Here is a 16,763-nt window from a genome sequence, read left to right on the forward strand (position 1 = left end):
TTTTTTTTTTTGTATAATTAATTTATGACTTTATTATGGACTAAATATGGTTTAACATCTAATCTCAAATAATTGAAATATATTGATAAGAATATTTTATCTCTTTTAATTGGGTTTTTCAAAAAAATCTTGACACGTACACGGCTACGCTCATCTCCTAAACGGATATGAATTGTGAACTTTAAATCCGTCGTCACGAGTATAAGGTGGGTATGAATTTGACTATAACTGAATGGGACTGGTACGGATTTAGATAAACTCGCTTTATACCCGCCTTATTGCCATCCATATTTAACCATTGATTGGTAAGGTTCTTGCGATTAATTTATAGTTATATTATCATATAATTGCTTGTGAGCTTTCAAAATTATTTTGGTTTATAGATACGATTCACATGCATATTTATATATGAAACAAAATTGTTTTTTTTTTTTTTTTTTTTTTTTTTTTTTTTTAATTAAAAGAAAAAAAAATTTGCTTTGTTCAGTTATTCAAATTAAGGATAAAAAAGTACCTGCAATTTTGGTAAAACAATTTTTTGTGCGATCTTGGCAAGCGCTTTTCCTGCAATATCATGTCAAATAAAGTAGCAAATAATATTCTTTCAACATGAGCTTTTGTATTAGAACATTGTAATAAATCATTCTCTTTTCAGTATTTGGCATCCTCTAATCAAAATCTGATCAAGTATTCGATGTGCTGAGGATTATCATCAAAGGCGTGTATAGTTTAGTTGGGTTAATTCCTTTGGGTTCTATATGTAATGATTACTGTATATCCATGTGTAGCCCATTATGATTGTGGGCATATTCGCTTTTGGGCTTGTACAATTTACTACTAACTATTTACATAATTGCTTTAACTTTAGTCCAGCAGTATCACTATTTTCTTCTTCAAGAAAAGGTCGGGTTCGAACCTTGATACCTAGGTAGGTGTATAGTTGCTTTAACTTCCAACACTTTAAAATTTTTTACCTAATAAACTGCTTTTTCATTAAATTTTCTTTGTTGTAGGCATTCATATAATTTAAGGCCTAAAAAGGGACATTACCGTTGCCTCGTTCAAAAATTTTACCTTTTAACCTCGGCATTAGTAGAACAAGTTTTTTTTTTAATATCGTACTCGATGCATGTGATTATTTTATTAAATATCTACAAATTACAACAACCTCCTGTTAGATTATTTAGTGCCAAAATATTCAAGGAAACTGCAATTCCATTTCCTTGTACATCCATAACAACTTCACTCTCAGCATCTCAACCTCTATGTTCTGAGTTCCTTGTACCTGTTGAATCCAAAACCAACAATGGGAAAAAAAAAGTATTAGAACATTAATATTATTTTACTTTATTAAATGATAAAATTACACAGCATTTTTTTTTTTTTTTTTTTTGTAATTAGAATTACACATCAAATTTGATACACCACGTATTTTTTTTAACTAAGCACATGCAACTGACCTAATCAAGTACCTACTAAATAACTAGAAAAATAAGTAAACATCTGTATATATTAATTATTTTACACAAATAATTTGTTAATTCAAAATTTAACGTCTGTCATAAAATAATAATAAAAAAGGAGTACCTGAAGCTGCAGATTATAGAAGACCCACCCTCCAAAAGATTCAAAAGAAGAAGCATTCATTAAAAGAATTCCATCCTCTTCTAGATTTAGCAAAACCTCAGATAATAGACTCTTATTGTCCTTCACTGTGGATATCTGAACCACCACTTCTCTATCACCTAATTGACTTGCTGAGACAACACATAGAGAGTTTTGAATCTCCACTACTTGTCCTTGCTTTTCAATACTATTTGTATCTTCTTGCCTCGACACCATTGACAAAATCTCTTCCTTCTTATGAACCAGTCTCTCCACTTCCTTTTGTAGCTCTGGTATGTATTTTATCACACGTGACACTGTTTGTGGAATGCTTAATTTTTTCTGCAACAAAACATCGATCATCGACACCATATATCAATAAACTATATATATCTGGATTCAATAGGTAAGATTAGGTCATTTTTGATAATTAGGAACATATTGTAATGCATTCTTTATTGTACAAAAAAATATTGCAGAGCAAAAGTTCTTTCTTGAAGTTGCCTCAAATGCGTGTGTGAGTTGTGTCATACTTAAAAGCAATGGAATAGAAGGATGACCAAGACTTTTTTAGACGATTGTATAATTATTCAGTACACGATTATTCATAAACAGTGAAAAGTAGATTCGATGACTATTCATAAACAATAAAAAGCAAATTCCTTCACTATTCACGAAGATATTTTATTTTCTATATAAATTCTTATGGTTTGTAAACAATAAGGCATCTGAAGTTCCCTTATTTTTTCTCTCTTTCTTTGTATTCCTTTCTCTAAGTTTTTATTTTCCGTCTTAATTTTGTATTTGGTATCAGAGCCTTTGTTTTGCGCAGTCTTAACGCTTAGGTCAAGATTTAAAGACTAATATCTAAGGAGATTAACCAGGTTAGTAATATATTTTCATCATCACACACACACAAACACACTCATTTAAGTGAATCAAGGAGAAGTGCTTAGAATCCATCTCGAATTTTTCTACAAAAACTAAATCTATAACTAAAAATTTACAATCAAAACGAATTAGTCTATTGTTTAAAACAAAGGACCAAAAAGTTTTCTTCTATTTTAAGCAATAATAAGTAGAGTATTCTCAGGGTCTGAGTGCATGCGAGAGATTTTTTTTTTTTTTTTTTATCTCTTGAAGTTGTTTCCTAAAACTAGAAAAATAAAAAATAAAAATGTTCTTACCGATTGATCTGCTGCAGGAAGCAGTGAACGGAGGGATGAATACAAATTGTTAATCCTCTTGCGACGATCGCGCTCACTAGCATTATGGTTAAATTTTTTAACCGTGGCGGTGGGATCACCGGCAGTTAGAGGTAGTGTGGATTCGTTGCAGAACCCTAACTGTGGTTGAAATGAAGGAAAATGAAGATCAAGTGAGTGTGAAGTAGTTTGTGTTTGTGTGTTAAAACTAGTATTATTATAGTTGTGTTCATGGCTTATGGGGTCCTCAAATGGCCAACCAAAGGGTGAAAAAAAAGGAGGGGACAAGGCTAGCATGGTGATAAGTAGCTAGCTAGTTTGGATTAAGTTGGTTAATTTGATAAGAAAAGTGAAATGATCATGACATGTATTTATAGACAAACTGCCATTCAACTACTTACCTTAGCAGTTACCATATATTTAATTAATACTATATATATGACATAGTGATGGCAATACAAACTGATTTCTATTTGGAATTTAACATTGATTTGATAGAATATGATTGAGAAAATGACAAGTCACCTCTTTTTATCAAATAGATAGCTTCTTAATTTCGTCACTTGATGTTAATTTGTGTAGAGAGAGAGAGAGAGTTCTTATTATTTTAGATTGTGTCTAGCTAGACCTTAATGGATGTTCCTTTCAACAAACAAATTAAGAATTACTCAAAATGCTAATCGATCGAATGGTTTTCGTTTTTGTTTTGTTTTGTTTTCCTTCTCAAAGAGAGATTAAATCATATGCTAAACAAATAAGCATCACATGAGAAATAGTCGGAAAAATCATGCATGTAGAATTCCATAATAATTCTACAAGAAGAAAAACATATATATATATATATATATATATGCCTTCGTCAACTCATTCTACTCACATGCAGTCCTTTCAAAAATAATATGGCATTGATATTTTCTAAATATGCATTTAGAAATTATATGTTACAAAAAATTATGTGGTCCGTTTGATATATATATATATATATATATATATATATATATATATATATCCATTGGAGTGACTGCATTAAAAATTTGAAATTCCTATACCGAGTGGACACTCTTTTGAAAATGTTGTATCCAATACTAATAGAAAGTTTTTCTGTTTCTGTATTGAAATCAAATTTATTTAATTTAGGGAATGCAGCAGACAAATAAAATACGGCCGACATCTATCCGATAATGCTTAAAAATTAAAATGAATTTCTTTATAACGATATAAAAATCCGAAATAATGTCACTTTATTCATTTGTAGGTTATTTTTGTGGCGATGTTTGAGAATATCTACAATTATTTTTGTCATTGCTTTGGTCACTCATTTATTAATAATATGGTTGTCTCCACGTACATACAAAGAGAGAGAGAGAGAGAGAGGGTGAGCGTGCAAATGCGTGTGGTGTGCATGGCATGGCACAAGCGAGAGGTAGGCTTGCTGCCTACATGCATGAGGACGGACTGCCATGTCACGTGAGAAGCACACTCTTTCCTTACTGCCAACTCAAGCTTTCCATAATCACTCCATTAAAATATAGGCATTATGCTTCTACACTACCATTTGGGCTTCTCTCAAGATACTGTAAGAATCATAAACTTATATAATAATTAAGAGCAACTTGTATACTATAATAATTATAATATTAAGTACTATATACCTCGATTATGCTTGTTTTAGAGTGAGCAGTAAGTAGCTAGTCAAGTCAAACACACGGGATTATATTCATCCTCTCACAAGGGAAGTTGATGGTTTAAGCCCCCATTTATCAGCATTAGTGGGGTTGTATCAAATACCTTCAATAGATAAGATGAACACAGCAAAACTGCAGTCACAAAACAAAACAAAACAAAACCAAACCAAACCAAACTAAAAAAGGAAACCACAAGATATATATATACACACACACATATATGTTTGATCAACCGAACCTTCATCCTCGCAGATGATAATAGGCAATCATTAGGAATTTGAGACATAATGCCTAACAGAATCACAATGTTACGAATACAAGATTCAAAATGAGTTCACTGTGTTAAAACGTTTATTTCCAGACAAGAATCTGTTCCATGTATGATGTATCCATGTCCCTCAACCCTTTATCCACAACCATGTTCTGTTTACCATATGAAGAAAAGTATTACAAGAGCTATTGTAAATACAATCTTTACTTGTATGTTATTCAGTTATCCATGGACAAATCTCCAAAACATTTAAGAAAAAGAGTAGCAAATGAGTTGCAGCTAAGAAATGAATCAACACCCCCATACATCCCCTTTCTCTCCATAGTCATCCAATACTCCCCACCTTTAAAATCATCGAAAGAGCAGATTATTCACCGTCTACATAACTCGCAAACTTGGACTACAGAGCCATATACCCAATGAAAGGAAGGAATTTGCATTAAAATTTTAATTCCACTGTGATTTACAGGTTACTAATATGCGTGTCATTGGTAAGAATAGGAAATTGGCATGTTCACACAGGAAGACAGATCCAATTCTAGGCCAAATATTACTAAATGAACAATTAAATAAAGGTGGACATCACAAATCCACCAATATGATAATCATAACTATCACTAGGAATCGTTTGGATGGAACTCCTCAGCTACTGCAGCCTTGCTTTCCATATCACATGGCAATAAAATCAACAAAATGGGTCATCAATAATTATATTTGATTTCTATATCTCCTCAGAGCAATTACATAATTAATATTCAATTAAATTCAAACACTGCTTAGAAAGAAATAGGAATGCAAAAATATGCATATGTTTTGTATAAACAAAAAGTCACCTGAGTCGAGAACTCCCCCAAGGCTGCCCACAAGCCCTTCTATATCTGTTTAATATCTCAGCTTCAGAGTATTCCACCCCAAATTTCTCACCACCAACATTTTTGTAGACGTGCAAGGCTACAACACAACAACAATCAAAACAAAAACGATACTTATCACTTGATTGGAAAAAGGCTTATAGGATTAGAGTTCTACCAATTTTTACACCATTTGATCTATGCACTTGAATTTCAATGTTAATACAATGGCTGGAATTTTAAGTACATTGATGAATAGATCCTACTATACGAAACCAAAAGAAACTTGACGGGACCATAATCAATGAAGTTTTCTTTCAATCTATAAAATTTATATGGTGTGATAAGGTCAAATTGATCCACAATAAATTTTTGTGATGGGTATACTGAATAAAATTCTATGATGTCTAGCACTCCTTAGTAACAATCTAGAGAGAGAACAGTGAGAGAATGAGAAATAAATACACAATTAAAAACAACCAGAAATTCAAAAGAGACAATAAATGAGAGAGGAGAGTTGGGTTTTTGAGTATGAATCAGAGAGATGCAAAACAGAACAATACACCAACAATTCTAGAGAGAGAAAGCAAACAAATCCAACCTGAGCCATGGACTGATGAACAAGAGTGCCAACCGCATCAACTAAGAGAGCCTGTTGCTAACAGCACCATGCCTCCAAGCTATCAGCATGCCACCCAGGCATTGACCGTCACAGTGAATCATTTCCAGTGCCAACAAACCTAAGCTCATCCCTCCAAATTCTTGCTCTTGCAGTGTCATCATATGATGACTCTGTCTCTTAAATCTTTAAAATTTTGATATCGTTTTGTGAATTTATAGTAGAACTAGAGAACTCTTGCTACACAATACCTTCTAATTGACACAGTTGAGATACGGTTAGTTAATGTGAATCTCACAAAAGATTTGCATCTTCCGAAGAAAAAAATTTTCCTCTTAACATATTCAAATTAGTTCAGAACACTTGTTAGCTGACAGTGACATTCTAGAACCTCAGTAAAACACAAAAGCAAAAACAAAAGCAACAAATTATTGCACACAAAAGTAGAGCATTCAATTAGCCCTCAAAATCATTTTCTTTACTGATTCATTATTTTAAGGATTCACCCAAGTTATTCTACCATGGTAGCAGGTTATAACTCCTACAAAGTAATTAGGCAAACAGAAATGATAAGTTATGCCCCAAAAAGAATCCATTAATTATAATGCATCACAGACATGAAAATAAAAGATCATATAAAGAAAAGTGAATTAAAAAATGAATATACTGCCCCTGGTATAATTTCTCCTCCCTCGAAAAGGAGGTGAGGGTTTTGGGTGGCATGGTGGGCATTTCCGGGAGTGTGTGAATATTTACCAAACTAAAAAAAAAAAATGAATATAAATAAATTAAACACATTTTTTGCATAAGATTAGCTGTTATTATCCAAGACATAATTTCATAGAGTGCAGTAGTCTCTCAAGACCTGTCTAGCAAGATCAAATGCCCCACTTCTTTTGTAGATCAGGTGCAAATTATAAGCTGCTTCTCGCTGAATGTTGCAGTAACCAGGCTTCTGGTTTTCTGTAAGATCTGGATTCTCATAAGGAAGCTTGGGAATGGGATAATCCTTCTGTTTAGTGGTAAGCACCTTTTCATAAAATGAAGCTGCAAGAGAAACAAGTCCAACATGATGGCAAGCCCGGGCTATATTATACAAGGCTTCCTGACTGTTCCCACAAAGCCTTAGATTGTTGTATAGGAATGCTAAGCCTTGTACCAGACACTGATGTTTGTTCTGAAGTCTAATATCAAGGGCTAAATTGATTAAAGAAGCTCCCACACACAGATTGATCAATGGACTATCTGGCAAAAGCTTTAAAGCTTCTAAGTACTCTCTTGCAGCTGCTTGATGCTGGCTGATCATGGTGAACTGATGTCCAGAGATAATTATGGGTGGCACACAATCTCTGTGCTTTTCTCGCATTCTATGCAAGAATCTAGAATATTTAGACTGATGAACATCCATGCTGGATATTACTTTGTAGAAACAATTCCAAGCAGCAATGCTATAAGGACGCTGAAGGATAATATTCCTTACAAAATCGCACCCGTGTTTGGGATCCATGATGTGGTACGCCATTTGGGCCCCAACAGCCAAAAGCTCATCCCTTCTCTCAACAGACAGTTTGTTTGAAACCCATCGCAGAGTGAGATTGATCAGATCTAATGCTTCCCCATATCTTCTCAAGGATGCTAAAGCTTTGCACAAATCTACAATGAGCTGATGATGCTCCTCATCTTTCAGGAGTTGGGGAAGTGTAGACTTTCTTCTTCGTGCTGCTCGCAGAGGAGGCTCATCATCTGAATCTTCACTTTGCCATTCCAAACCAGCAGCTAATGCTTTAGCCTTCATTTCTTCCTTCAAAGTAGACTTCTTTTGAAGCATCCTTCTTGCTCTACTTGCTTTCAACCTGTCTGATGCACTAGCTGTTGGTTTAAATCCGCGAAATAAATTGTCAGTTTGATGATCATCCAGTACTTTGGCTCTTTCAAGGAGAACATTTTTTGAGAGCTTTTTCCTTGGTCTGAACTGTATTTTAATCATCACATCATGAATCAAGGGGGATAGTGCATCAACAAATTCATCGAGCATCCCTTTTGCTCGATAAATGTTTGCAAGCTTCAGCTTTACTTTCTCATTCAGCCACCACAATTTTGTTTGAGTGCAATTTGTGTCTAATGTCAACTCTGCATTTGTTGGAGAGAGCACTGAAACAGCTTCGTCTTCTTTCCCTTCTTCTTGAAGAAGGGACGCCAAAGTTAACCTAGCATCAACACTGTCCTCAAGTTTATCTAAAGCTTTGTAGAAATATCGGATCGCCTGTACTCTTTCATTCAAGAATAAATGACATTGACCAATTTTCAAATGTAAAATGCCATTGTCATGACCAACACGCTTTTCTAGCATCAGATAATAGGACAGTGCAACTTCATATTGCGCAAGACTCTTAAATGAGTCTGCAACTTCAGTAATTAGATTGGCATGGTCACATGCATTCTCCAACTGAAATTTTCCAAAAAATTCCTGTGCCTTCTCCAAATTTCCAAGATGAAGGTGGCAAATTCCTGCTTTAGTCATTAGCTGCAATGGCAGTTCCTTCCCAGAACTGTAAGTGTGTGCAAGCTCAATATGCTGAAGAGCTTTGGCATATTCGTTGTTTTCCATGCATGTCACTGCCAGCAGTTCAACAATGCTTAAATCAGCTTCGGTTGTATGATGTTTGAGATAGTCCTCCAGAATGCCGATAGAACGTTCAACCTGACCGCAACTTTGAAACAGCCTTGCAGCTGCCTTGCGTGCTTCAACGTTCCCAGGACAGAGCTGTGATATCTGATCATATAATTTAGCAGCTTTCTCATAATCTCCGAGCTCAATGTAAAGCGTTGCAAGATGACATTTCAGAGTAATATCTTCTGGATCGGCCATTATTGCTTTTGAAAGGCAGTACCTTGCCTGAGCAATGTTTCCTTGCTCTAAGGACCATGTAAGAAGCAATTTCCAAAGAGGTGAATCCTTTGGCTTCATTGCTGCCGCAAGCATATAGAAACTGAAGGCTTTTTTCTTGTCACCAACTGCATTATAGACAAGGCCAAGTGTGTGGTATGTGTCAGGCAAGTTGGGTGCAAGACGAACAACTTCATTCAATACACGTATGGCCTCTGCATAACGGCCATGTGCATAATGAAGAGTACTCTCACCAAGCATTCTTGTGACTTCAGGGCTAAATTTATTTTTATTTCCCCTTGGTCTTCCCCTTTTCTTAGATTTCCTTGATTTTCGCCGATTGCCATAATTCATGGCTTCCATTATTTCATCAAAGCTTACACCAAAAACATCCTCTTTCCTAGACTTCTTCGCCAACTCTTCCGAATGGCTATCAAGTACTTTCCGTTTTTTTTCAGCGAAAGTATCATATTCAAGGCGTTCAAATCGCTGATAAGGTTGGACTCCAGAAGCATCATCTTCCGTGAAATCAAAAGGATTCATGTCACCTTCAAATCTCAGAGCAAACTCTCCGTCTTCACTGTTAACTTCTCCCTCCTCTTCTTCTTCATCGCCATCTATCTCCATGTCAGTTTCAGTGCCTGCAGGCAAGGCAATTAATTGAGCATCTTCAAGATGAGTACTTCTGTTTCTATCTTCCCCTACTGCAACGTAATTGGATGAATCCATGATAGTGAATCCACTTGGAAGAATGCAAAGTGAGACGACTTTGACTTGATCTATCCAAGGAGTATGAGCCAAACGATCACTTTAATTGAGCCTTATTGACCACTTCAACAAGGGAATTGCTGTCCTCTGCAGGGAAAAAAACCATGCACATAAACACAACAGCTTTAACCCTGTAATCCTTTCATGTACATCTCCATTAATTGAGATGGTCTTATCATGATGCATCTGAATGAGTTCTAGTTTGTTAAACGAATAAAGAAAAGACATGGGTGTAATTAATGTCATCTGGTTTCACATCTTCATAATAATTTTTTCTCCACAAACTGTGACATAATGAGGTCATAAGAACTTACATTTTTTTTTCCCTGAATAGAGCTTGCATTTCTTTTCAACAGAAAGAGAGCTGTGATACACGTGAATTTACTTCAATATAAGCCAGGAGGCATATATGAAATATGTTTGTCTACCAGTGATTTCTAAGAAGACAACATGCACTTCACTTTCATGAATGCTTTAACATTTCTGTGTTAGTGAAGTATATGTATGTGCGAGTGCGGGCGCATATGTACATTCGCTTGCAAGGTTTTGTTTGAAATGCGACACAGATTCCGCTCAGGAATTATTTACATGCCTTCACTATTACTACAATAATACTCACTAGGGATGGCAACAGGGTGGGTTTCCCTAAACCCTACCTCGCCCTGTTTAGTCAAATTTACCCCATACCTGTCCCGAACTCGAGACAGGTTTCTTATTCTTATCCCTTTTCCGCCCCATCCCGCACCGTTACACAGAAACGAACCCTAGTTTCACACATATACGGAGAGACAAATACACAGATCTGCATATAATTATATGCATTTATATGAGGAACTGCCAATTGAAAATAAATGAACAAAAAATAGAGGAAAATAGATGAGGAACAGAAGAAACCCTTTTTGGCAGAAAAAAAGAAGAGGAGGAATTGCCGATTGGAAAACTTTGTGGAGCAGTGTCGTACCTTGCTAGGCATCGGAAAGTTTCATGGAGGGATGATCTGACGAAGAGCGAGGGCAAGATGGTTAGAGATTTTAGCATAAGAGATGATGAATGCCTTCGGGAGAAGGGATGGTGAAGGTCATTGTTGGTGGACTTTGCCACTGTAGCGGGGGAGGGGGTGAGGTGGCAGAATGATGAGAGACTAAAAAGATTATCTGGAACAAGTGAAACCCTACCCACACATATATGCATATATAAATACAAGGGTATTTTATGTATATATGTGACATAATAGGGGCGGAATATTCACAAAATGGAATTTTCTTAAAGTTTTTATCATTATCAGAAAATTTTATATTTTAGTTGCTTATGTGACTAGACAATTTTTAACTTGGTTGCATTTAGAAATGCAGCCACCCTTTTGTGTTCATGTCAAATATCTAATTTCAGCTCAAACTGTCCTCAAGACAACTTCTAATACTCAAAATATTTAATGTCCAAATCTCTCGTGTTGGGAGATTCGAATGTCTTTGAAGGGTTAGGATGTCTACTTTGTAATGTAACAAATTTCGCCAAAATTTCTTCAAATGATTCTAATGTCTTTGAAAGGAAGGTGAAGGTCGTTGTTGGTGGACTTCGCCATTGTAGTAGGGGAGGTGGCAGAGTGATGAGAGACTAAAAAGATTTATATGGAACAAGTGAAACCCTACCCACACATATTGCATATATAAAAACAAGGGTATTTTATGTAAATATGTGAGAAAATAGGGGCAGGAAGATTCACGAACCCATACCTACCCCAAACTCGAGTCGAATTCAATTTTTCTAACCCAAACCCGACCCTAGTCGGATCGGGACAAATTACCATCCCTAATACTCACTTACAAGCCAGAAGAGAAACACACATTGATATATGTACCATAACATTATATGTCATATGTAGAACACAAAGCTAAACATTTCCATTTCCACGGGGAAAAATAATTTCTCACTAAAAGGCAAAAAAACTGTAAGGGGTGTCAGCATGTATGCTAGAAGAAATAAAATAGTTCATCCTGTAGTAAAAATGCTGCTATCACTAGATGTTATTACAATTTCAGACAAAATTATTCAAGTGCACACCGGCAGCGTGAATGCTCCAAGTTTATTTAAATCTCTAACAGTCACAATGGTCACCTTACTTAAGTTCCAACATTCTGTACTCAGAAAGGATTTTCAAAAGAAAATTTAGAATATAACCAAAGAGGGGGGGAGGGTGAGAGAGAGAGACTCTTAACAAGTAGCCTATCACAGAGCAATTTATTCAATCCCTAACAGTTTGTTTTCTGAATACTTTAAACATGGTCATTACTAATTAAGTTTTTTTTAAAAATAATAATAATAATAATTTTTATATGTGGAAATTATAAAGTGAATAGTGAACCAGTATCATAGATTAAGAAGACTGCCACAAAACATACATTATCCATGTCAGATGACATTAGCAAATTGTTGCATCAAGTACATCTGGAGGAAATTTATGGTCTCAATTCTCAAATTATTTATCAAGACTATATGCATTGGTTGATATTATAATCTTAAACTGGAGAATATGTGCACAAATAATGGTTAGATCAACAATTCCGAATAAATAATCATTAAAAAAAAAAATCACAAGATTTCTTGGCAATAGTGCTGGATTGCAACACAACAGTCGCTAGAACTTAATATTAAGAATATATCACCATGATATTATCTCAATTGAAAGTCCAGCAGCCTTCTAGAGGTAATGAAAGATATAAAGGAATATTGGAATACATGAATGTTCCAAAGTTAAAACAAATTTTGCAGATGCCTGATGACTGAGGCCACAAAGGTATTGCGCTATTAGGGAGTGTAGACTGCGTGCAGAGTTGACCAGGCACTATTTTCACAAAATGACAACTAAAACCTGTGTTTTCGTGCTTGGCATTAATCAGTTTGGGACTGTTGGGTTCACTGTCAACCCAAAACAGGATGGAAAAAAAATAATTTCCATGATATCGCACCCGGGAATAGGAAAAAGAAAAAAACAACTAACTCAACCATGATAAATTTTGTGTTGTATCAGTCTGATCCAGTTATTTGGATAAAAATGAAAAGAATAAAAATAAAAGAAATTTTCGACAGAAATTGAGACCGAGCATGAAAATTCAAGGAAGTGTGATCTGACTAACAAAGATTGAAGCAATAGATGAAGAAGAAAAATAGGATGGCAATGGTAACTTCTTTTTTACTAATATAATTAGGGTTTGATAGCCTACCTTCTATTGTGAGGAAAGCCAACCTAAATTTTATAGAAATTAAGTAAATACTTTATTGGCATTTAAATTTGTGATAAATTAACCACTTAATGGACAAAAATACAAGTACATGAACAGATAGATACAAAGAAACACACAAAAATTCACAAATACTAGGAAAGGGGAAACAAAGAAACGAATGATTTCCCAACAAAGAAAAAAAGAATTGTTAATGGCATGAGAACCACAATAAGTGATGCTACTACTCCAAGGGAAGCCAAAGCATCTACTGAAGCAAAAACTGGTTATGGAATTGAAACTTAGAACGAAAAAAAGGAACAAACCCTTACCCCAAATTGCTAACGATTACAACAGCATAAAATGAAGCCAAATCAAGCACAGATACCCATGTACATACATAGACCAACGCTTAGATAACTGTGTGCGCGCCATAGCCATGGAGAGATGATCCAAATAGAGTTTGAAAAGGGAAGAGACAACTAACCTTGGTTTCGAGTTGTTGCCCTCAACGGTCACCAGAACAATAATTGAAGGAGTAATATAGAGAGAGAGAGCACGGGGAAGAGAAAGAGACTACAAATTGGTGGGGGAACGAAGATGTGTGAGAGAAAGGGAGCTCCACGGTAAGCTTCAGAGCTTCCGGTGAGCCTGAACGCAAAAAAAAAATTTCAACGCTTTTTTAATATAAAAATTGAAAGAACACTGTGGAATGTTAATATTCTGTTTTTTTTTTTTAATTCATAACAAATAATATTATATTATATATACATACAAATAGAGTAGTTTATATGTTGTACCGATTATTATAATAATTACTTATACATTTTTACTATATTTTTGATTTTGTAAAAGCAAGACTACAATGATTTATTATAAAAATTGGAGGGATGGTTTTAATTTTTCTACATAGAATCACAATTAATACCTTAAATATGTACCATTAATAGGTTTCAAAAAAATTTAGGACAGGTTTTAACGGCTTTGGGATAGTTTCCTTCTCACCTCCCTAAATGGGTTTGGAGACGGGTATGATAAATTATTTGAAAATTAAAAATAGGTTTGGGATATGTGCGGATTTAGTGATGAATCTGCTTCGATTATGTACGTATCTTTACAATATATATATATAAATATATATTATATTTAATATCTTTAATTTTCTTGTTACGTTGTTAGAAGTGTCCTTTAATGTAAGTCTCATATGTTATTAATATTTTTCGGACATTTTTTTTTTGAGTTTAGTTGTGCATGGGAATGTGTGTCACAATATTCCGAGAGTTGTGTTTCTTCAAGTTTAAAACCCTTAGAAACTCATTTTCATTTTAGTCATTTTCGATTTTCATGTCGAGAGGTGCAGGGTGAGCCTGCGATGAATTTTTGTGTTCGAAAAATTTCTCGACATCACTGTCCTTTTTGAATATGCTGGGGATATCTGTTTTGCACTGCGTTGTGTCATTTGCAAATATTTGGCCGGATTTAAATGGACTGTTTTAAGCGTTTAAGTGGGAGATGAGATCACAATTTGACTTTAGTATATAAAATAGGCTTATTTCATTTTAGCCACACATTTCATTCTTTTCTTTCCTTCTTCCACCGTGTCTCTCTCTCCCACCATTTTATTTTGCATTTCATTTTACTATTCATTTTATTGAAGCAAAGAAACTAATGAATTCCAAAAAAAACAATTAGAACAAAGAATTGGTAATGGCAAGAGAAACCAAAAATATTAATGAAACAAAAACTGGTTCTGAATTGAAACTTAGAACGAACTCACACTTACCCCCAAAATGCTTGCAATAACAATAGCAGAAAAGGAAGCCATATAACGCACAGATATCCATGTACGGTTCGAGATTTTAGAGTTTCTGCCTTCAACAGTCACCAGAACAATAATTGATGGTGTAAATATAAATGGGTTATATAGCCCATATATATAACGCAGAGATGAACGAGGAAGGGAGCTCCACGGTAATCATCTTCTGGTGAGTCTCAAAGCGGATAAAAAGACACGTGGAAGAAAGGCAGGGGTAGTTTGGGAAACTGACGAATTAAAAAGGTATTTTTGTAAAAGCACATGCCGAATATTGGGCAAAAAGGTCAAAAAAAATTTGGACCATTTCTCGATTTGTGCGTGTCATCCTTGCGCAGGGGCCATGCTAATCTTCTCTGTATCGTTCCAATTTTATCGGATGTCCCCGAAGGGACACGAGTCAATTGTAAACGAAACATATATCAAGTGTACAGCCTTTTACTTTTTAGCCGATGTGGGACGAGTTGGTTCTTTGGAAAACGTGCTTTACACAGCCTACTAACCTACAATTCAACTCTACACAAATAGCCAGCAAACCTTAGAAATATAAGCATATTATATTCCTATAAAAGTGTTCAATTTCATTATAAGTAACTCTTTTCCATCTCTAGCATCCCAGTTTGAACATCTTGTTATACGCATGCGCAAATCAATTGTCCAAAACGAATTAGAAAAAAGGAAAATAAAAATAATAAATTGTCCGAACTAAATATTTGAACTTTCTAAATATTATATAAACTTAGTACAAGTCACATTGTCCTTGTATTGTAAGTACATTATTAACATTAACAAAGAAGTGTATTCAATTTGAATATATATTAATCACATATTTTATATACACGAAAGAAAATAAGAGAATCGTAGAATATAAAAAATAACATATTTTGAATGAAGTGATAGTGACCTTTCTACTAAGTTGCCACAACAAGATTTGAATCAATATGTTAACACCAAATTAACTTTATTTAAATTAATGTTAATTAAATTTATATCATAATCGTGTTACTTTAACGAGAAGTGATAGAAAAATCGAAGGTTTCTGTAAAAAGAATGATTGAATCTTACGTGGCTAAGCCACGTTAGATTGTTTCCTAAACATTTCTTTCTCTCTCTTCGTCGACTGTTTCTCTCTTTCTCGTTTCCTCACCATTTCTCTCTCTCCTCTCTTCAAGTCCTCATTCTCACTTTTTTGTTCAAGTCTCCATAATATTCTCTTCATAGGCATCTTTACCTTGGGTTCCAAGGAGATCTTTCAAATGAAAAAAATATTCAGAAGAGTTGCCGTCACAATAGACATTAATCTTTTACAAAATGAAAATCAAGAGAAACGGGTGAATCTTCTCAAAGCTTTGATGGTGATAGACTTTTTTTTTTTTTTTTTAATTATGCAGACTTTATTGGCAAATATGTAATCTAAAAGATACAGAAAAGAAATTATATTTCAGTTTTGCCATACTTGAATTGCAAAGTGTTTTACAACATACATATTGTTCCATCTTTAAATTGGTTGAAAGTGAAGCTATCATAATCATTTGTTTCGTTTTGGCTCAAATGATAGAGTTATATATCATCCATGGATTCAACCCTTGATTTTAAGAGGCAATACGAGATGGAATTTTATTTTTATTTTTCTCTTCAATTTTGAAAATAAAAAAGAGACGGATAGAGAGAAGAGATAGCGTGGAGAGAGGAAGAATCAAGAACCAGAAAAATGGAGAAAGAGGGAGAAAAGAGAGAGAAACGAAGACATTTATACTTTTAGAAAATACGTGGCCTAGCCACGTTAGGTTCGACTTTTTATTCAGTTGTTTGGTTCGGTCATTATATCATTTTCCTACTTT

At 34.6% G+C, this 16,763-nt stretch overlaps 2 protein-coding genes and 1 non-coding gene across 5 annotated transcripts; all 3 read right to left on the reverse strand.

Moving 5' to 3' along the window:
* Positions 1 to 1,070: 1,070 nt before the first annotated feature.
* On the reverse strand, positions 1,071 to 3,133 carry LOC132315092 (transcription factor ORG2-like). The gene is made up of 3 exons (XM_059813848.1): positions 2,793 to 3,133; positions 1,588 to 1,947; positions 1,071 to 1,285 (listed from the first exon to the last, which is right to left on the reverse strand). Exons 1-3 carry the CDS (start codon positions 3,105 to 3,107, stop codon positions 1,199 to 1,201), a joined length of 762 nt encoding a protein of 253 aa, XP_059669831.1. The 5' UTR covers positions 3,108 to 3,133; the 3' UTR covers positions 1,071 to 1,198.
* A 2,466-nt stretch (positions 3,134 to 5,599) lies between these two features.
* LOC132313533 (uncharacterized) lies at positions 5,600 to 13,779 on the reverse strand. Of its 3 annotated transcripts, none has more exons than XM_059812334.1 (3): positions 13,597 to 13,779; positions 7,102 to 9,978; positions 5,600 to 5,717 (listed from the first exon to the last, which is right to left on the reverse strand). In XM_059812334.1, the coding sequence occupies exons 2-3, from the start codon at positions 9,850 to 9,852 to the stop codon at positions 5,649 to 5,651; spliced, it is 2,820 nt and encodes a 939-aa protein (XP_059668317.1). In that variant the 5' UTR covers positions 9,853 to 9,978; positions 13,597 to 13,779; the 3' UTR covers positions 5,600 to 5,648. The 3 variants fall into 3 exon arrangements, with proteins under 3 accessions (XP_059668317.1, XP_059668318.1, XP_059668319.1); XM_059812335.1 differs by lacking the exon at positions 13,597 to 13,779 and adding an exon at positions 13,442 to 13,590; XM_059812336.1 differs by lacking the exon at positions 5,600 to 5,717 and having other exon boundaries at positions 6,855 to 9,978.
* Positions 13,780 to 15,214: 1,435 nt separating this feature from the next.
* Positions 15,215 to 15,317, reverse strand: LOC132315150 (U6 spliceosomal RNA). Its single transcript, XR_009483583.1, has one exon. It is a non-coding gene; the product is annotated as a U6 spliceosomal RNA (small nuclear RNA).
* Positions 15,318 to 16,763: the final 1,446 nt, after the last annotated feature.

Source organism: Cornus florida, unplaced genomic scaffold (genome assembly GCF_030987335.1).
Source record: "Cornus florida cultivar Cherokee Brave unplaced genomic scaffold, ASM3098733v1 CherokeeBrave_3.0.0_Hap2_Chr06, whole genome shotgun sequence".
NCBI classification, from domain to species: Eukaryota; Viridiplantae; Streptophyta; class Magnoliopsida; order Cornales; family Cornaceae; genus Cornus; species Cornus florida.